The 21,316-nt window shown below is 51.8% G+C and overlaps 1 protein-coding gene across 1 annotated transcript; it reads right to left on the reverse strand.

The window, feature by feature from the left end:
* Positions 1-837: 837 nt before the first annotated feature.
* On the reverse strand, positions 838-20,520 carry LOC117051004 (coiled-coil domain-containing protein 50-like). Its single transcript, XM_033157011.1, has 12 exons — positions 20,365-20,520; positions 15,875-15,968; positions 12,007-12,069; positions 10,345-10,477; positions 8,765-8,855; positions 7,530-7,632; positions 6,837-6,955; positions 5,004-5,066; positions 4,015-4,140; positions 3,348-3,493; positions 3,019-3,128; positions 838-1,109 (listed from the first exon to the last, which is right to left on the reverse strand). The coding sequence occupies exons 1-12, from the start codon at positions 20,416-20,418 to the stop codon at positions 949-951; spliced, it is 1,263 nt and encodes a 420-aa protein (XP_033012902.1). The 5' UTR covers positions 20,419-20,520; the 3' UTR covers positions 838-948.
* Positions 20,521-21,316: the final 796 nt, after the last annotated feature.

The following is a 21,316-nucleotide window of genomic DNA, read 5'->3' on the forward strand; positions in this document are numbered from 1 at the left end:
AGAAGGTAATATATTCTCCCTCTTAACGAAAGAGCCTCGTTTTAGGATCCCCTGGAAATTCCTGATCTCCTCAAAAGCCTCGTGGGGTCACTCAGAACTCACTTGTCATGCAGTAAAAGGAGAAAATAAGCTGGTGGGGTGAAGTTGAGCTCCCGGAATATGTGGCGATGGAAAATCACCAACTTTGATGGTTTTAAAATAGGATAAGACGAGTTCATGGAGGAGGAAGAGGCGACTGTCAATGGCTACCAACCACAATGCCCCTGAATACCAGTTGCAGGCTTAAAATGAATGTTGTACTAGCTAGCTCCCTACACGAGGCATCTAGTTGGTCCCTATGAAGACACAATTTTGCACTAGGTGGGTCTGATCCAGGGCTCTTGGTTTATCCTTTCAAGCCTCTCAGAGGACGTTTCCAGTCTCACACCCGTCCAATTGCTGCCGCCCCATTTTTCGCTGCAGCAAAACTGTACCCTCTCAGCAAAAGAGCATCTCCCCACAAAGGAGTCCGAGGGCCAGGGCCTTGCCCTTCTGCAGAGCACCCGCTGCTTGCCTCTTGAAACCCAGCAGATCTTGCCTGGCAAAGCCATCTTCTTCCCAACCTGGGCAAAAAAGGTCACATGAGCAAGTCAAGATGGTTTGCAGAAGAGGCTAAAGCGTTTTGGTCCCGGAGAAAAGAGAAAGCAGCCTTCTGGAGCTGCCGCATTTAGCTACGAGGATGCAGCAGTTGTGCGGACATCGGCGTTCTTTGTAAAGGGTGGGGGGGAATGGCAGCCTTTTGCATCGTTGGCCTCAGACTTGTTATAGCAAACTCTGCCCCCCCCCCCGAGCAACTGAAGGTATGGGCAGAGGTGACGAAGAGGCCAGAGGGATGAAGCCCCCTTCTCTCTGAGTCCCTGCTGTGGCGAGGGGTGGGGGGGAGCAGCCGCTCTGTGGGGAGTGGATGCGTCACTGTTGCTTGCAGCCTTCCTTCTTGTCCCTGGGTTTCTGACGGCCTACCTTCTCTGGCTGTCGTTTTGTCGGGGACACAAAGGCAGGTTCGCCAAGCTCGTCTGGGTAGTCGAAGAAGCCGCCCGCAGGGACCGAGCGTCCTCCTGGGGCAGCAGCGGCTAAAGTGGTCGGGTGGGGGCAGGAGGAGGAAAGGAGATGAGAGAGAGAGAGATCTGTCTGTAATGGCATCACCAGCAGCAGCCATCCCCACATCCCAAGCAAGCCAGCTGCTTTGGACTACAATGCCCACCAGCCTCAGCTAGCACGGCCAATGCTCAGGGATGATGGGATTTGTAGTCTAGTTAACATGTGGAGGGCACCAGACTGGAGGAGGGTGCTCACAAGTCCGTCTCCTGCTGTGCTGATGAGGCAGTTGTGCTGTACCCAAGACAGCCATAGGAGAAGAGGCTTCCTCCCTTTGCAGCACAGGGAGAAGGGATCTGCTGCGGCCCGAGATTAAGGGTCTCATGCTCTACCGGCTGAGATAAGGGGGAAGATAGGACTAGAGCCCTCCCCAAGGCAACCAGGCACATGCACATGGTGGTGCTGGGGTGCCAAGCACCCAGTGGAGCAGGCTGTGAGCACCTTCCTCTTGCACAGGAACTGCTCGCATCTTGTTGCAAAGCCTTTTGGTAATTATCACCACTGATAATCTTGGGAGGATTCATGGGAGCCAAAGAGGGTTTTTTTTGGAGGGGAGAAGTGTCGACTCGGGGACGATAAACAGAATGATAGGAATCAGTAGCAGCACTTGCCACTTCCACCATCCGGGTGCAGTCAGGGAGGGATGGGAACAGGGGAAGCTGCTGCCTTAGACACTAATTCAGGCCATTGGTCCATGCAGCTCAGGGCCACCTACTCTGGTTGGCAGCAGTGGCTCACCAGGGTTTCAGCGCTGAGTTTTCCCCTGCTCTACTTGGGGCCTTGGTGCTACCCTTCCCCATCAACTGCAGCTGGGATAGCTCAGTTGGTAGATCATGAGACTCTTCATCTCAGGGTCATGGGTTCGAGCCCCACATTGGGCAAAAGATTCCTGTGTTGCAGGGGGTTGGGCTAGATGGCCCTCAGGGTCCCAACCAACTCTAAGATTCTGACTGGCCTGCAAATGGCCCCAGCCTTTCATTGCGGAGGGTTAAATGGGGCTGAGAAAACCACGTTGTAACATCTAGCCATGGAATTGAAGGACAAGTATTATTCTTATTATGTTATTCTTCAGCGTTTGCCCTTTATGGGGCACCCGAGCGTGGAATCGGATTCCACTGCCGGATCTGGACCGATCAGAACTGTGTCTGGTTTATTTATGAAAAAGGGTATCTCTAGCATCCTTCATCAACACAAGGCAGATCAGAGAGCGAACATAACACAACTGAATGCGCACCCCCAACTATACTACAACAAGCGCTTCAAAACGAACAGAGAGGACAGAGAGAGGCCGCTGGGAAGGGCAGGAGGGACTGCTATGCTGTCCCCCACTTAAAATATGGTGCCCAAGCAAATGTTCAAAGCCTTCGTTTGGCGTTGAAACAACAAGCATGCCAACCCCTGCTGCCCCCTGGTGGCCACTCTTGTGCGTAAAGGTAAAGGTAAAGGGACCCCTGGCCGTTAGGTCCAGTTGCGGACGACTCTGGGGTTGCAGTGCTCATCCCGCTTTACTGGCCGAGGGAGCCGGCGTTTGTCCGCAGACAGCTTCCAGGGTCATGTGGCCAGCATGACAAAGCCGCTTCTGGCGAACCAGAGCAGCGCATGGAAACGCCGTTTACCTTCCCGCCAGAGCGGTACCTATTTATCTACTTGCATTTGACGTGCTTTCAAACTGCTAGGTTGGCAGGAGCAGGGACCGAGCAACAGGAGCTCACCCTGTCGCAGAGATTCGAACCGCCGACCTTCTGATCATTGGCAAGCCTTAGGCTCTGTGGTTTAGACCACAGTGTCCCCTTGTGCGTACCTTAGGTCAAAGGGACACCCCCGTCCCCAGTCAGCACCTGGGAAACGGCTTACAATCCCAGAAGAACCAGCTGCATTACCCACCTCTGGAGCAATGGGCAACCATTCCAGCAGGGTCCTCCACCCTCTGGCCCCTGAAGGTTGGGTCCAGGTCTTCGGCGATATTCCGGCACAGCTGCGGCCTGAGGGACAACCTGCAAGGAAGGACAGGACACTCGCAAGTTCGTTTCCCCTCTTTGCGCTCCCTCCCACCCTGCCCACCATCTCTTCGGAAATCTGGTTTCTAATAAAGACAATAAATGAGTCCCGGAAGTGAACTTTAAAAAGAGAGAGAAACAGCAGAATTTAATAACCATTTGAATAATTAAATTCATAAGGGGTCTTTGCAAAGTTACCATCTGAGCAGCACTGACCTGATGTCCGGCTGGCCTCCGTGGGGGGGCACCTCTGAGCTGTCCGAGGACCAGAGTCCGGTTGGCGATGCGGCTCCGCAGCTCTCTTGCGCCTCCTTCTGGCAAGAAAGCAACATGGCGCCACGTAAGACAGACCCTGGACCATTCTGTCTGCCAAAGGACTAGCTGCTCTCTTTCGTCGGAGATGGGTGTGAACTCCGGGAGGTCTGCGCAGCCGCCGCAGGGATGCTGGTGCCACCCCCCACCCCCCACCCCCCACCCCATGGTGCTTATTTCCTAACCCTCCGCACAGCCCAAAAAATAAGCTTTACTCAGAGTAAGCGAAGCCGAGGAAGAGGAGAGGTCACAGGCTCAGGGGCAAATGGCAATTTTCGTTTCGGAAAATTCCAAAGGCCAGCCAAATCGCCGCCAAACGGCAAGCCTGCTTTCGAGACCAGGTGGGATGTTAAGCAAGGAAAAAGAAACTGGCCTGGCACGAAGGTCACTGTGCCTGCACTGGTCAAAAGTTTGGTTTTGCTGCATTGTCACAGGGCATAGAACCTGTCATTAGGAGCACCCTCACTTCAAGATTTGCTATGCATGAGGAAGGTGCCACTGCCAGCTCCAAGCTGCTGGGTCCATGCAGAGGCGCCTTTTGCCACCCCCACCCCCCAGCTGGGTCACTTACCTCTTGGCTAGGGCTGCTGCTGGGGGCTGCCTCCTCCATGGTCCCTACCCCTGTCATGGTCCTGCTCCTCCTGGGGGATCTCCATTGAGCTTTTAGTTCCTGGTCTTGCATGTAGCGGGCAATCTCCTGGGAGGAGGACAGGGGAGGGAGAAAGGCCTTTTTTTTAAAAGGCAAGCCAATATCTCTCATTGAAGGTATTTCTGTCTCAGAGCCCAGTGATGTTGGCCTTGTGAGGCTTTCCAAACAGCGTCCCCCACCCACCCACCTGTGTCTCCCCCCCCACAAGGCCTTTGGTTGCTTAGCTCCAGGCCGCACCCTAACAAACTGGCCTTGGGTGGTTTCGGCTCCAGATGAGAGGATTCGAAGTCTTTCGGAGTTGAGGCATTCGTGACTCGACAGCCCACTCTCCAGTCCAAAAGCACCTACCACACTCCAGTCTTTCCTGGCTCAACCCTGAACCCAAAAGGCCCAGACAAACAGGGAGGTCTTGGGGCTCTTCTGAACGGGCGCAGAGCCGTGAGTGGGCAAAAGGACCCACAAAAGGTCTCAAGGAGGGAGGGAAGGAAGAGGTCAGTGGAACAGGGCCTGAGCAGCTTACAAGGCACTGGGGGGAGGACAAATTGGCTCTTGGGACACTGCTGCACACTCAGAGGAGGGTGGGGCCATGGGCAAGGAGCCCTCCCAGCAGCAAACTCTCGCTCGGATGCCCATGGTGAGAGCAGCTGGCTTGGCAGGGCTGTGGCCTCAACTGCGAGCCAGCCAGTCATGGTCCAGCTTGAAGGAGGGAGCCTGGCTGTTTATGGAGGGAAGCGAGAGAGTTGCTTTCATCCTTGGATGCTGTTGGAGCTGGGCTGGGCCGTCACGCCAGAGCTGCTTTGATGCCACCATCTCCACCAGTGGGCAAGCCCACAGCTGCAAACCCCCCCCCCATAAACACCAAAGCCCCGCTGAGGCAAGCCGAGCGAAGAGACCAGCGACCAGCTCCTTACCTCATCCTGAGCCACCTGGGCTGCCCTGTAGTCATTGTGGCGTTCACGGTTCTTCCTGGCTTTCTGTATGAGAGTGAAAGAGCTAACAAAACATGGCGGCACAGAGAAGGTGGAAGAGGAGGAGCTCTGTCCGCACTACAAATCCTTTTCTTTTTCTTTCTTTCTTTCTTTCTTTCTTTCTTTCTTTCTTTCTTTCTTTCTTTCTTTCATCTTTCTTTTTTTACACGAGGCATTTCCAATACAGAGGATGAGCCCCGCTCTCCCAAGGCAGGAGCTGCAAGCTTGATTCTCACCCTGGGAAGGCGAAAGAACAACCTGCTCCTTCTCTGAGGCGCCCTTGTAATTCTGATTCATGCAGGAATATACAGGAATATATAAACACTGCCTCAGGCCATTTGCTGGGCAGTTGCTGCCAGTCAGGACTCAGTGGTGCCTGGCTCGGTACGAAGCATCTTCCCAGGCGGTGCGGTTGCCTTTTGGACAGCTTCCTTTATCTATTATTATTATTATTATTATTATTATTATTATTATTATTATTATTATTATTATTATTATTATTAATTGAATTTATATACCGCCCTATACCCAGAGGTCTCAGGGCGGCTCACATAAAAAGATCACAGTATATAAAATGAAAATAAAAGCAATAACCCAATAATACCCCCCCCCAAAAGAGCCACATTTTAAAAGGGTATGGGATGTTGATCAGGTCAACCAAAGGCCTGGTTAAAAAGGAATGTTTTTGCCTGGTGCCTAAAGGTGTATAATGAAGGCACCAGGCGAACTTCCCTTGGGAGAGCATTCCACAGATGGGGAGCCACTGCAGAGAAGGCCTGTTTTGGTGTTGCCAGCCTCCAGACCTCTTGAGGAGGTGGCACATGAAGGAGGGCCTCAGAAAATGATCTCAGGGCCTGGGTAGGTTCATATGGAAAGAGGCCGTCTTTGAAGTATTGAGGTCCTGAGCCGTTTAAGGCTTTATAGGTCAAAACCAGCACTTTGAACTGGGCCCGGAAACTAATCGGTGGCCAGTGCAGTCGGACCGGGATCGGTGCAATATGCTCAGACCGCCTTGTTCTGGTCTATACGCACACGAACAAACACTTTGGCATTATTGTTTCGGAGGCCTATGGGGCCCACCTTACCCTCTGCACTCTTTAACAACATCCCTCTAGTGGTGCAGCAATAAAACCGCTAGCACATTTGCAAAGCTAAGCAGGGTCCGGTATGGTTTCAAATTGGATGGGGCACCACATGTCGAGATTTCTGCACTGCAGATGGTTGGACCAGATGGCTCTCGGGGGTCCCTTCCGACTCTACAGTTCTATGAGTCTATTAGAAGTCAACTGGAGGGAGGTCAGCTGGGGATCTGGAATGCTGATGACACTCGGCTCTCCCTCCCTTGTCACCAGAGCCCACCGCAGGGGTGCTGGATGAGGGCCAAGTGATTGAAACTGAATCCTGACAAGAGAAAGCCACTGCGAGCAGAAAGTTCTCAAGTGCAGGAAACTGGTACTTCTCCTGCTTTGGAGAACACTGCCTTGGGAGATTCGGGATTTCAACCACTTCATGCCAGTCTGTATTTGGCTTCCAAGGACCTTCCCCCAAAGCTCCTGGGGCCAACACGTCCCGGCATGAGATTTACAACCTTCAAGGTACCCGGCAGTTGTCACAAACCTACCTCCAGTTGCGAAACCTTAAGCCCTTCACATGCTCTCTTTATATGACAGGTCCAGTTTGCAACAGGAAAGAAAGTGCCCCCCAGCTACTGCTGCCACCCAAACCTTAGTTCCTGGCCCAGAGGAGGAGGAGGAGGAGACCAAGATGGGCACTCACCAGGCGAGCCACTTCCTCAGCTTGCAGCTCCCGGGCTAGTTCTTCGTCTTGCTGGAGCTGCTGCTGGTTCTGGAGTTCAAGTTCTGCCATCACCCAGTTTAGGGGCCCAAGGGAGTCATCTGAAGACACAGAGAGGGGGGGGGGAGAGACAAACGTGAAAAATGGAGTTGGGGGAAGGAGGACGAAGGAGCAGCTCTGCCTGTGCTGCTGGTTAAGCGAGCAGAGAGCTCATTGCAGGAGGTTGCCCCTGTGCTGGCAGCTGAAGGCCAAGGGGAGAAACAGGAGCACCCAGCTGAGGCTGGCCTGGTCCTCTTCCGAAAGGCCATCAAAAGCCCAGCGCTTTTGTGCTTGGAAATCTGCCACGTTAAAACGGTGCCAAGATTTCCCAGTTGCAGGGCAGTGTAACGCCAAAGCGTCGGCTCAGAGACATCCCCAAGAGCCGGGCGCTAACTCTGCACCAAACTTTCCCAACCAGCTGCCTTCCGGATGCTGGTTGGACTACAACTCCCATCAGCACCAGCGATGGCCAGGCAACGGTGGCACCCAAAGTAGGTGCCGTCTTTGGTCCCATGCCACCTGTGCTCCAGCTGAGGATGCAAGTTGCAGTCAGATGAACCCCCCCCCCCGAAGGCCCCAGAGAAGCTCCTTCTCTCTGGAGCAACCCTCACCCACCCCTCCTCCAGCTCCAGATACCTTCTCCTCCTTCTTGCTGTGTTGCACTTGAGCTCCTGAGCCACAGCTGCTGTTTCTTCTGCAGGCTGTCCTCCTCCAAGTCCTGCAGCTGCTTGGCTATTTCCTGTGCGGAGGAAAGGAAAAAACCCACTGAGAGGGGATGGAAATGGAATTCCAGAACCAGGCTTCACCCTGCCACTACCTCGCGGTGCTATCTGTCTCCCATTCAGCTGGCAGAGAACAAAGACAATGGAAACCTGTGCCTCTGCGGCCTTATTTCCCACCCCCACCCCCTTGCAAAGGAGCTGCTGGAAAGTGCACTCCTCCCAGTGGTACTTGTGGAAGCAAGGCTTGTTGATGGCTCCCGGTATTGACAGGGAGCCTCACTCAATGAGATGACAGGAGTTGCTGCAAACTCTGCCCCGCAGCCGTCTCCTGCCCAAAGCGGGAATGTTGTGCCTGCTTTTATCTTCTGGGGAACGTTTTTAAACCAGAGGGTGAAATGCTATTCTGGACCCGGGTACCGTCCCTCCACCCAAGCCTTCATCTTTTTCAAAGTTATTTAGGTTCTTTTCAAGCCAACGTTCAGCCAGCCATAAGAAATGTAATTTTATGGAGCGGAGATGGCATTTTTCTTTTTCGTTCTGTCCAACCTGATAAGGAAATTGGTTTAGAAGAGGATATTCTATTGGGGAAGCTTTTGTTCCAGAGGAACTGTGGAAATGGGCAGGGGGCTTTCACTCCCTTGTGAGGGAGAAGGGGCTGGGGAAAGCCTCTTTCAGGGATCACTGTCACCTCGGGTGCCCCCGCCAGCTTTGATCTCTTGCTTTTGTTCCATTATCCAGACAAGCAGCAGCTCCACCAAACTGCTCTTTCCAGGCTAATCCCATTTGGAATCCAACAGCCTGTTCTACATATTAACACGTCGCCCTCAAAGCAGTTTGCAGCCAAGCTGCCATTGGCCACTAATGGCAGGGAGCAGGCAGAGGTTTTTGCAAAGGCGAAACTCTCATTTAAGTGGGTTTCCGCAACGCTCCACGATGAGCGGCCGGCTTCTCACTGACCACTGAGTGGAGGAACAAGGAGGTGCAAGAACCCAGCCCGAGTCAGGCAACAGGGTGTGCCAAAGCCAACTAAAAATAATCTGCCTTTCGGAAGGACCTGCTAGGCAGCCCACCCTGTCCTGTTCCTGCCGAGAGGGGGCCAAAGGGAGGGAGGGAGGGAGCCTGACACCTGGCTCCAGGTGTTCCCGTTACCTGGTCCTTCTCCTTCCTCTGGCAACTCTCCTCCGCCTCCCTCCGAATGTCTTCCTGGATGGCACGGGCAATTTCGGAGTCCCGATCTTCCCTGCGTGTCATGCGGGCAGGAGAGAGGGAAGGAAGAGGCGATTAGTGAAGCAGGAAGCCTCTGTCCCTGTGGTGTCTGGGCCTTGCTAATCACCAGATGCACAAGAGACCAGGAACTTCAGAGGGCCTCCCATTAGATGTTAATCTGACCTCAAGAGTACAGGAACCTTACAAAGGCAGCTGGGGAGCTACAGAGAGAAGTCATCCGTTGCCTCTAGCATACACATCTGCACCAGGTACACACTTTAGAGACGCAACATGTTCAGTATGCTCTGTCCGCTTGCACTGCATGTGCAAAGCTCGCCACAGGCAAGGTCAGACACAAGCTCTGTGGGCTTTTAAGGCTTGCCTCCCCGCAAGAGAGGCAAGCATTAGAGCCCCAAATTCTTCTGCAGCTCAGATTAAAACTGGAGTTGCGGGGTGGGGGTGGGGGGACAAACCTCAGTTTACATCCCTCTCAGCCTCAAAGGACAGCTTGATCTAATCTGGGCAGGGATAGCCCAGCTTCTGCCGTCTATGCTCTGGTAACCTCTTGGTTAGATTGCTGCAACACATCATACATGGGGCTGCCTCTGAAGACGGTTTGGGCACTTCAGCCGGTGCAGAATTCAGCGGCCAGTTTGCTCATTCCAGAGCAAGACAGTGTGAGCATATAACGCCAACCCTGGCTCAACTGCATTGGTTGCCAATCCAATTCCAGGCGCAATTCAACGTGCTGGTTTTGACCTATAAAGCCTTAAACAGCTCAGGACTGCAATACCTCAAGGACCACCTCCTCCCCATATGAACCGACTCAGACCCAGAGATCACAATCTGGGATGCTTCTTCTTGTGCCCCTCCCTGAGTAGTCTGGAGATGCCAACATGTGAGCAGGCCTTTTCTGTGGTGGCTCCCCGCTTGTGGAATGCTCTCCCCAGGGAGGCTTGCCTGGCACCTTCATTACATACCTTTAGGCGCCAGGCAAAAACATTTCTTTTCTCCCAGGCCGTTGGCTAATTAAACAATCTATGACATTTTAAACTTGGGGGGACATTGTTTTTATTTGTCACTATGTTGTGTATTTTTGTGTTTTTATATTGTAAACCGCCCTGTGACCCTGCGATGTAGGGCTGTACAGAAATTTAAGAAGCGAATAAAATAAATAAAAAGGGGCTTGGAAAAAGAGTCCTTTCAGAATTAGTCTGCCCCACTTCCCCCACATCCGATCCATGCTCATCCACCCTCGGTCTACACAAATGTGGGTCTCCGGCTGTTTTTGGACTACAACTCCCATCATCCCTAGCTAGCAGGACCAGTGGGAATTGTAGTTGGAAAACAGCTGCAGACCCAAGCTCGGGAAACACTGGAAGATGCAGCCGCAGCAGAACCAAGACTAGGCCTTGTCCATCCCACTGGGATGCCTTCCCATAAGCATCACTCTTTCTCCCACCCAAAGCAAGAGACACCACCGCCCTGCAATAAATAAAGTTGGGACTCCAAAGCAAACCTACAGTTCCTTCTGCTGCTCAGAGAGCTGGTGCTTCCTCCTGGCTTCCTCCTCCAGGTCCTGAAGCTTCTTGGCAATTCGGATGTCCTTCTGGACCAGTTGGTTCTTCTGAATGTTCGAAGTGTAATGCTGTTCAACTGCGAAGAGATGGAAACTTCACTGCATGGGCTAGAACGGAAAGGCCTCTTTTGTCCTTCTCTCTCCTCCCTTCCCCACCTTCAAGGGCATCTCCAGGTAGGGCTGGGAAGAAAGACTCCCTTGTCTGGAACACTGGAGAGCTGCCGCCTGTCCGTATAGGCTGAATTTTGAGAGGGTGCTGGGGGCGCCAGTCGCAAAATGGCTGCCACGGAGGAGTCATGGCCCAAAGCAAAGGAGCTGCTGCAGAGCATGTGTGATCCTGCTTCTAGTGATGCACTTTTGGGGGGCAACACTCCTTGGGTTGCCTCTCCAGGCACTGGGCAGAAGCGGGAAAGGAAGACTGCCAAGGTGGAGCAATAGGACTCTGATGTAGCAGCCCAAACAGGTGGCACAATGCCAAGCTGCTCATCTGACTGGATCTCTTCCAGATCCTGTCTGCTGGGCAGTAGCTGTTCGCACTTTCTTGCCCTCTCAAGGGTGCTTGGTGAGGTGAGATGGAGAGGGAAGACTCTTTCCTCTTCGGCCTGCCACCCGAACTCACCACCCCTGGGTGCCATAGACAAGAGCTGCTTGGCTGGCCAGCCAGCCACTCCAACCACCCCTGGCAGCCCTGTTCTTAGCTGCCATCCATCAGCCCCGTTGACAGGGTGTGGGTGGTGAAGGGGGCGGCACCGGGGGAGGTGGGAGAAGTGTCCTCTGCCCGGACCGTGTGCGTCACTGCAGCGGGGAATGACGTCACGGAATGATTCATGGGCATCCGCTGTGGCAGCCAAGACAGGCTGGGGTGGGCAAGGCTTGCAGGAGGAACCGTCCCCTTCTGGGTTGCAGGAGGAACCGTCCCCTTCCAAAGGGCCGCCAAAAGGAGTCAACCTTGAGAACGTCCCTGGAGAGAGCGGTGCCTGTCAAGCCTGTTCCTCGTTAAAATCTGCAAGGTTGATTCACTGAAGCACTAGGCTCCATTTAATTAACTAAAATAAAAAGCCGTAAAAACTCTGGCTCCTACAGGCACCCTGTACTTGGAAAACTAAATGTGTTTCCAAGGGATGCCTTGAGCATGCAGGATGGACCTATTTCCAGGGATCGTCTGAAAGCCTCTTAAGTGGGTGGTGTGTATGGTTTTTTTGGGGGGGGGGTGTTAATACTCCAATGCTAAAGGCAGAGGGCCTTCTCAGTAGTGGCGCCCTCCCTGTGGAACACCCTCCCTTCAGACGTCAAGGAGATAAAGAACTACAAAACTTTTAGAAAACACCTGAAGGCAGCCCTGTATCAGGGAGGTTTAAATGCTTGATATTTTACTATGTTTTTATATATCCCGTAAGCTGCCCGGAGAAACAAAGCCAGATGGGCAGGGTACAAATAACAAAGCTGTTGTTGTTGTAAATGCTGAAGCCAGGGGCCCAGCCAGACCAGGTAGACCCCAAGAAGACCCCCCAAAATTCCAAAACACTGGCCAGGGAAGGCAAGGCTGGGCTTGCTCTGAGCCTTTGCCCCGAGGAATTGGAGCAGGAAGAGTCCCATCAGATCTTACTCTCTTGCTCTTGGAGGCTGTAAGCCAAAGCGCCGTCTTCCAGGACAGCAAAATCTCGGCAAACTGCAGGGCGAAAGAGAACACACAATTAAACAACAGCAGAGCCCAGTTCTGCCAATATTTTCGTTTATTTGCAAGTTTTCTTACCCACCCATCACACCACAAAGTCGCAAGGTTGAGTTCCAACCATTGCAGCTACGTAAACAGGGGAGGCCTTTGCAATTATAAAACAGGGAGGGAAGCCATTCAAAATGGAAACAGAGCAATGCAAATCCAGCAAAATAGGACAGGTTAAGGCGGTGCATCTCAGCAAATCTCAGCACCCAAGAAGGCCAGTAGGGATGTAGAGGGACTTTCAAATGTTCGGGGCCCAAGTTGTTTAGAGCTCTAAATACAAACGACTTTTAATTGGGCCTGAAGACAAACCAGCCACCGGGGCATTTGTTTTAAGATAGTTGCGACTGGGTCGCCAGCCAGCCAGTCATCTGGGCGCTGTGTTTTGGACCGAGGAAGCTCACAGCCATCCGGGACAGCATTTGGAGGAGGAATGTTTTGTGTAGTTGCTGCTAAATACTTGTAATCCTGCAGAGCATCAATGCTGCCTCTGCTTTGGTGCCTCCAGGACTTCCATTCTGCCTTCCTAACAGGAGGAGGAAGAGGTGGCGGCATCGTCTCTGAGGTGACTGTGAGCCGCGCTCCCTTGGCAAAAACGCAGCCAGCCTGCCCAAGGCAACAGGCGCCTCTTTGCAGGAACCCTGCCAGAATCTGGGTGTGTCCAAAGTTGCACACCCAGTCCCCGCACACCCAGCCATTCCGCAGCTAGTTGGCCGACAAGTCAGCACAGCTTAACAAGGTGTTGAAAGATCTCTGTCTACACGCACCGTTTACGCAACACAAAAAGAAAAAGGGCGGGGAGCGAGCAGGGAGGGCCACACCTCTCAGCCTAAACCGGGTGCCGTGGCAAATGCCAGCCAGGGAGGGTCTTTACGATGTGACACCCCCCCCCCAAAAAAAGCCATTTAGGCCTCAACCACACTTCAACCAAAGGGTGGCAAATAAAGTTTGCCCACTGCAAGGGAAAACCTTTTCCAAGGTGGCGACAAAGGACCGTGTTGGGCACGCCATGCCTTCTTGAGCCTGACAAGGCTCTCGTTTGCTCAAGAGTGCCAGCCAGCCTTGTCACAGAGCCCAGCCGCTTGCCGGTGGGGGCGGGTGGGTCACATTTGTGCTGCGCAAAAACACAGCTTCTGCTTCCAAAAAATGTGAAGTCAGACAGACAGACAGACACACACACCCAGTCTAGGGAGGCCAACCTCCACTCAGCAACTTTTCTTCTGCGGAGCACCGGGGCGGGGGGGGGGGCAGACAGAAGAACCAAAAACCAAAAACGAAACAACAAAACCATTTTTCTAGTTTATTGTCCTTGCATCATGATGAATAGGGCCCTTCTCCCCCCACTCCAGGAGTCGCCACTTGAAGCCAGCGGCCAGCACCAGCCCTTCTGGCAAGGGAACTTCCAAGTGAGTAAGGAAGTCAAGGGCTCAAGTGGCACCATTTTGGAGGGAGGGGGCTGCCCGAAACCTGTATTCCTTTTTCCATACCACTGAGAGCAACGGATTAGCACTGGAAGTCAGCAACTAGAACAATGATCAATTAGAATTCAACAACAGGCTGGAATCGGAGTTGTGAGGGGAAATACTCCTTTCAAAGGCAACCTGTGGAACTCATTGCCACTGGATGTTATTCTGGTTCCATTTAATGTGGACTTGCCTCTTCTGCAGAATGTCTGAGAAGTAAAAAAAAACAAAAAAACCCCCACCATGGAAAACAGAACTCTGGGTTAAAGGTGGTGGTGGGGTACTTCGATGAGGACAACATGGTGTGGATATTGTAAATAATAATAATAATCTCCCTGTGTGAGCAGCACTGAGGCCACAACCAGCTGCCCTGTGGAAGCGACCCAGGGGTGCCTGGAAGTTGCTGCTCTTTTAGCAGAGAGGCCCTGAAGAATCTCTTCCCAGAGGCAGCTGAATGGTCAAGCGGCCACAGGTCAGTGGAAACCCTGCCGACTCTGAGCTTTGCTTCCACTCAGCCTCACGACTTCATTTCCAGCTGGCATCGCTTTCCTCCTCCTTCCCAAATTACATTCATTTAATCCTTTCCCCGTCCCTCTCCGTATCACATTACAAGGTGAATAAGGGACATAATGTCACACATTATAATTACTGGCCCGGAATCAAATCTCGGCGACGGGGAAAAAAAATGCGCCCCTCCCCAACACTGCAGCGCTGGGGGGAGGGGAAGCAAGCTTCTCTCGGAGGACTTAGCTACGCCCTTCTCGGCAGGTGCTTTCCGAGGCCTTCACAATCATCATCTCACACAATTCTAGAGGAGATCTTGGCAGGGCAAGGTGTAGCAGCTGCCCGTGGTCCAATACACCTGAAGGGCACCAGGCTGGGGAAGGCTGCCCCAGTTAACTGGGCCACAGGGAGGGAATTTATTCTTCTTCTTATTATTATTATTATTTAAAGGGATTGGCATTAGATTTTGACGCTTTTCCACAGCTTGAGCCACCTTTCCAAATACCACCTGGGGCCATCATTCTGCAGCCACTGGATCTGTGTACTGAACTCCGGCTGGCTCTCCACATTGTGGAAGTCCTCTTCTCCCAAGTGTCTAGACACTAGTGACTGCAGGAGAGAAGTTGCAGTGAAGCTTGAAGCAAATCTCCCAGTACACGGAGCAAGCAGCTGCATGCCAGGGGCAGGATTTCGCCCCCTCCTCCCTGTCTAATTAGAGGCAGGAGGAATGAAAGCAAGCAAGAGAAAGGAGATGTCTGTCGTGACCGTCTCCCTTCTGGACCTTTTCTTTTTTTAAAAAAAGGGGGCTCTGCCTCCAGGAATCATACAGTTGCCAGCCATCAATTTGAGGCCATGGCAGACTCCAGAGGGCAAGTGGGATTCCTGGGCCTTTGCTCCCACAGCAGAAGCAAGGAGATGGAAATTGGAACACATCTCTAAGCGGGCGAGCTTGTGTCTGTTTGGCACGCCCCGTACCTCAGCACCTGGCGGCATTTGGGGGTTTGCACCACACCGGCTCTCCGTTTTGATGATTGTTTTGTACATTTCTCTTTTTTGTAGAAGAGCAGCATATACGTTATACTTAAGAATGGAGCTTCCAAGTTCAGAGGCAGACTGCTGGCTGGGCTCTGCAAATGGGCTTCCTAGAAGTCCCTGCCTTGCCATGATGGCGACTGGGCAAAGCTGTGGTTTTGCTCTTATAAATGCAACCGCAATACTTCAAGGCCCGCCTCTTCCCATATGAGCCTACCCGGACCCTGAGATCATCTTTTGAGGCCCTCCTTCATGTGCTAACTCCTCGAGAGGTCCAGAGGGCGGCAACAGGAGAACGGGCCTTCTCTGCAGTGGCCCCTCATCTGTGGAATGCTTTCCCCAGGGAAGTCCGCCTGGCGCCTTCATTATACACCTTTAGGCACCAGGCCTTTGGTTGACCTGATCAACATCCCATACCCTTTTAAAATGTGGCTCTTTTGAGGGGGGTATTATTGGGTTATTGCTCTTATTTTTATTTTATATACTGTGGTTTTTTTATGTGAACTGCCCTGAGACCTCCAGGTGTAGGACGGTATATAAATTCTATTATTATTATTATTATTATTATTATTATTATTATTATTATTATCACAACAACAATAACCCACACCTTTCAAGGTTAGAAATTTCACACATTTCAAGCTGCAGATCAGTAAAGTGGGATTATCACCCTCAGAGAAGCTTCTATTCATGTTTCCTAACACACACACACACACACACACCAAGGTGAACTCCTAGCTTCTTGCATGGCTTACCTTCCTGGACCGGAGGCAGGCGGGACGTGTCAATCTGAACTTCCGTCATCTTCAGAGCCCGGGCTGTGTTCTCATGGACTCCTGAAAAGGCAACCTGCAAGAAGAGAGGCTACGAGTTACTGGGATTGCCGAGTGATGATAACCTAAGTGGGTTTCAGAGATGCTGGAGGAGAAGCCCGGGTTATCTCTGCGGCTCTCTCAGGGAGGTTCGCCTGGCAAAGCCTGTCGGTGCTGACAGGTGAGCACACTCCTCCAAAAAACTCTCTCCCAGGGCCAACGCAAGAGGAAATGCTTCTGTGTAGAGTTCCCCAAGCCCAAAAACAAGAGATACCCCACAGGGTCCCCAAATAACTCTTGTGCAAGGCTTTCATTGGTCCTTCTAGCTAGGGGTGATGGGCGTTTGTAACCCAAAGACAGCTGGAGGTCCAAGTTTGGAAAACCCTGATTTAGGGAAGGAGAGAGAGAGAGAGAGAGAGAGAGAGAGAGAGAGAGAGACATTATAATCTCTAGCTGCCTTCCAGTTGTCATTCTAGACTGCAAACCCCACTCTAAGCTGCAGGAGTTAACAGTCCCAAACATCTGGAGGGCATTGAGAGAAAAGAAGGTGTGTGAACTCATGATCAACACAGGGCAAACCAAACATTCCACTTGATCACACCTATACCCGACCCTTCCTCCCAAAGGAGCCCAGTGCTGTCTCCCTGCACCTCCTGGTGCCAACATGGTGACTGGCAAAATGGGTGACCCAGTAGAGGATGGCACAAAGGCATGGGGGTGGCTTCCAGTTGCTGCCAGCCTCCAATGGGCAGCTTGCCTTCCTCTCCACCAACACAGCCATTGCCCCCACGTGACTATTCCCCTTTCTAAACCTGCCGCCATCTTCTTGCAGAAGCAAATTCCACAAGTTAAAATTGCACACTCTGTGAACAGCAGCTCTCTTTTATCTCGCTCGGATATGCTGGCTGGCAAGTTTCACTGGGTGACCTGAACTTCTAGTATTACAGTGGGTGGGTGGGTGGGTGAGATGTCTCAACAGGAATAATGGTAGCTTTACCCTTACTCCTTTGGGGAGTTGCCTCCATAGTCCCAACATATTTTTGACTGCTCCGCCTTTTCCTACTCTGCTTTTTTAAATGGGGGGTGGAGAAAGAGTCGGGAAAGAGATGCAGGGCTCCAAATGCAGCTGCTGCACCAAAGATTTGCCTAAGAGCATTACGATACTGAGAGTTTTATTTTCAGTCCCTTTCTTAATAATCCCCAGCATGGAATTAGCCTTTTCCGCAGCTGTCGCACAGTGTTTGCACTAAGCTATTCGCCACGACTGCACAGCACCCTCTGGGGAGAGTCACAACAAGCTCCGATTCCCTCAGTATGCAGGCAGGCAAACTCCACTTTTAACTTTCCTCCTTTGCAAGAAATACTTATTTACTCCACACTCTGCTTACTGTTCTTTAAATAGTTACTAACTCCTAAAAAAAAGGCCTATTGTCTTATCCTATGATTGTTAAATGCATTTGATTTAATTTGCTTTTGGTGAAGTGTTTCTTTGTCAAAAGGTTTTTGAGTGTGCTTATTATTACCGGTACATTTCTGCCCCGTGTTTCCTCCAAGGAATGGTGAATGGCCCAAGCTTACCCAAGTGAGCTTCATGGCTGAGAGGGGGTTTGAACTCTAGTCTCCAAGTTCATAACTCAACACTCTAACCACTATGCTACACTGGATCATAGCTGTCAACTTTTCCCTTTTTTAAAGGGAAATTCCCTTATTCCGAATAGGATTCCTCGCAAGAAAAGGGAAAAGTTGACAGCTATGCACTGGATGGCAGAAGACGTATACAACATCTTCTGGATTTCCCTTACCCACATGCTCCCTGATTCTTCTTCACAAACTCTTAAAAGGTTGCGGAGGCAGAAATTCCCTTTACAGAAGCCTTGCTGATTCATTCTCAGCTAGACTTGTTCTTCTATGTGCACGATCAATTTTGTATTTAATTATGCTTTCCACCAATTTACCTGAAATGGACATTACAATGTAATTTCCTGGATCCGATACGACAAATAAATAAATAAATAAATAAATATACATGTTAAGCTGCCTGCCTTCCAGTTCTCTGCTAAGGGGAAAGATTTTGGCAAGAGGTGGAATATTTTGAGCAAGTTCATATCCGAGTTCTTTAGGCTGAAAAAAGATACATAGATGTACCGGTAAGTCCCACTAAACTCACTAGGGCTTACTTCAACATACACATGAAGAGGATTGTGTTAAGAACCCTACTTAGATGAACACCATCAAGACTCCGAGATTTGCCAATTTGTCATTTGTCCCTAGAATAGCCCTAGACCATTTCTAGCCATATGTTGCTTTTCAGCATAGCTGAACAGAGATTCTACTCTTGTTCCCCTTAATGGAAGAAGAGGAGCTGAACTTATGACCTAACACAGAAAAGTGAGGGTGATATTTACTGCCAATAGACAACCCCAAAATCACTCCACACGAAATCAGAAGGTGGTTCAAAGCTTTATATAAAACTTACCGGACTCGAGGTAGGCACACGGAAGAGACACTCACAAGAGACCCCTGACCTCTCTCTAACTTCTAGCGCGGTGCCAACCTCCCCTTCATCGAGGCTTGTTCTGGTCGTACAAAGTCTCTGCTCATTCCTAAATTTAAACAAACTCCCCAGTGGAGAGCTTGAAGACTGTGGATTCCTTCTGGAAATAGCAGCCAGAGAGGAATGCAACTTTTCCCAAGTAAGGGCATATGAATGTGCCCGGTTGATGTGTGGGGTCTACTCTCTCTATGTGCCTCATATTTTTTTCCTGTAAGACTGCAAATGTGAAGCGCTTCCTCTCAGGGAGACAAAGGGTGGGTAGAGCTTCTCCTGCTCAATTTCGGTGTATCGTGGCTCCATCCAGACTTCCCTTTATTTTACACTCGCTGCATTTTGAGTGCTAGGTTTCCCCTCTGTGTTCACAAAGCTCATCTCTGCCCAAGGTTGGAAGAGTGAAGACCCCCCCCCCATCTTGTCAATGTTCCCCGGTGCGCACACAAAAGAGGTAACACATCTGACAATAATGAAGCTGTGCAGATGTGAAACACATGGTGTGGGTGGGTGGGTGGGTGGGGGGCGTCATTGTGCAGTAACATGAACACACCTGCAACTGCAGGGTTGCAACCCATTCCCAGCAGGCTCACTTCAGCCCCAACTTCTACATCAATTACCGTAACCCAGCGCACGGAAAGTCTTTGCCAAACCCCCCTCCCCAGCTATATCATAATCCTGCTTCCTCCAGACCCCCAGAACATCAGCAAGGCGCCTCAGAGGAATCCAAAGGAGAGTATGCAAGAAACCTGGCAACCCTAGAAGTTAATCAAAAGATATGCTACCGTAACACACACACACACACACACAGAGAGAGAGAGAGAGAGAGAGAGAGACTGTTCATCCAAAATGATCAAACGGCTTGAATTTTGTCCCTCTAGCAAGATGCTCTTGTGAAGCAATGTAAAGCCTGGGTAAGAGATATGTAGTTGCTCTCAGTGGAATCCCCTGCAGATGCTCCAGCAAGCAGGACCAGAACCAAGGGAGAAGGGGAGCAGGTAACCTCCCAGCAGCTAAGATCTATTATTTGATAGTGGAACAGAGACTGAGGCTACCTTTGAAGCCAGTGGGCCCTCCTTCACTGTGGGTAGAATGGACAGCCTCCCCCAAGGGACTGCTGCAGTTGCAAATTCCTGCAATGAGCAGCGGGATGTGGATTTCAACTAGGTGACCTCTACAGCCCCTCTAGGATTTTTTAGTAAGCTGCCATTTTGGGTTTGTTTTTGACTTCATGTTATCGGGGACATGACTGGACCCTCCTTTGCTAAAATATACAACAGCCCCCCCCGGGGGGGGGGAGGAACTTTGCACATGGCCAGTAACAGCTCTGTTCCTTTTAAGGGCCTCTGCTGGCTGCAACCCTTCCCAAAGGTTTCCCAGGTCTCACCTGGAGATCCGTGGGGGTTGAATTTGCATGCAGACACGCTGACGGCAAGATTCATCCCTTTTAGGAGGGAAGAGGCGGCGCTCTGCACATGACCAGAGGATTACAGCGAGGCAAGGCAACCTGGCAGGCATGCCATGGTGGGAGGGGGCATAGCCACGACCCTGATCCCTCCTGAACTACCCTTGCTGCAAAGCCCAGAGAGGAGCCCCGCATCCGGGTTGCTGCGCCAGGTCTCCACCCTTGGCCGTGATGGACCCCACCCTTTCTTCCTCCAACCCCCCCCCCCCAACACTTGCAGGGCGCCGGGCAAGATGAAGGCGGGACCACCTCGCAGGGCTGTTGTTGGGCGAAGCACCTCCGGCCCCTCCCTCCACCTGCTGGTGTGGGAGAGAAAGAAAGAGGGGAGGGGAGAGGCCACCCCCCAACCTCTCATCCAAGACGCCATAATGAGAAGGGACGTGGGAGACCCCCACCCCAAAACCACCCACCCCAAGTACTTACCTGCCTGCCTGCCTGCTTGCGCGGCCAAGGCGCTCTCGCCCCGCCTTCTGGCATGCAGGAGGCGGCGGCTCTGCGGCTCCGCAGGCGGATGGGAGGAAGGAAGGGAAGGAGGGAAGGAGGAGGGAGGCTGGGCGACGCCTCCTCCGCCTTCCTGGCCCCGCCGAGCCCCCCAGGTCCGCAGCCCTTGCCCAACCACGGGGACCGCCGCCTTCCCCCGTCCCGGAGGCCACCCCAACGAGCGCAATAAGGAAGGAGGGAAGCGGGCGGATCCGGATACAGCAGCGGCTCCTACCTCGTCCTCCTGCCCGGCGACCGCCTGGATAAGCGGCCTTGCGTAGGATTAAAGCAAGGGGGGAGGGGAGGAGGAGGAGGAAGCGGGGGCTGCAGCCAGCTAAATTTACTCAAAGGAGACCCATCAGGACGAAGGGACCCCAGGCGTTGCCAGGTGTAAATCAAGCAAGTGGTAGAATTGTAGAGGATCCTCTAGTCCAACCCCTGCAGGGGATTGAACATGCAACCTTGGCATGATCAGCACCAGGCTCTAGCCAACTGAGCTGTCCAGGTTCCTCCTTCCTCCATGAAAAGGCTGCAAGCGAGATAAATAAAAATCCTTAACTAAAAGTAGAAACAATCGGAGTATTTGAAATCGAGGTCGCTTGGATGATGTTGTGAAAGGTTTTCAGCAAATGCAAGAAAACTTGTTTTAGTTTAGGTTTAAAAAAAAGATGAAAAAAATGTGTGTATGGTTCGTGTTAATTAACTACCATCCTACCAGGATCCAGAGCGAACTTGTCTTAAGTTTGTATGGCTTTAAAGACGATTGCCATTAGGCAGTATATAAGATTATCTAAATACATAATTCAGAGGTGGCTGAACACACCTTGGCATGAGGGGAGTGGTCCTGGACCTCTTGAAAGAGATGGGCATCCCACCACCCCTGAGAAGAAAGTTA

Source organism: Lacerta agilis, chromosome 8, assembly GCF_009819535.1.
Source record: "Lacerta agilis isolate rLacAgi1 chromosome 8, rLacAgi1.pri, whole genome shotgun sequence".
In the NCBI taxonomy this organism is placed as follows: Eukaryota; Metazoa; Chordata; class Lepidosauria; order Squamata; family Lacertidae; genus Lacerta; species Lacerta agilis.

What these genes read in the sequence shown, in the direction of transcription:
- LOC117051004 (XM_033157011.1), bottom strand. Translation starts at nt 20,418, where the DNA reads ATGCCAGAAGGCGGGGCGAGAGCGCCTTGGCCGCGCAAGCAGGCAGGC. An exon ending in ACAGCAAGAAGGAGGAGAAG is followed by an intron (nt 6,956 to 7,529) that starts GTATCTGGAGCT and finishes CTGTGTCTTCAG; the next exon opens with ATGACTCCCTTGGGCCCCTA. An exon ending in GGAGGCCAGCCGGACATCAG is followed by an intron (nt 3,129 to 3,347) that starts GTCAGTGCTGCT and finishes CCTTCCTTGCAG; the next exon opens with GTTGTCCCTCAGGCCGCAGC.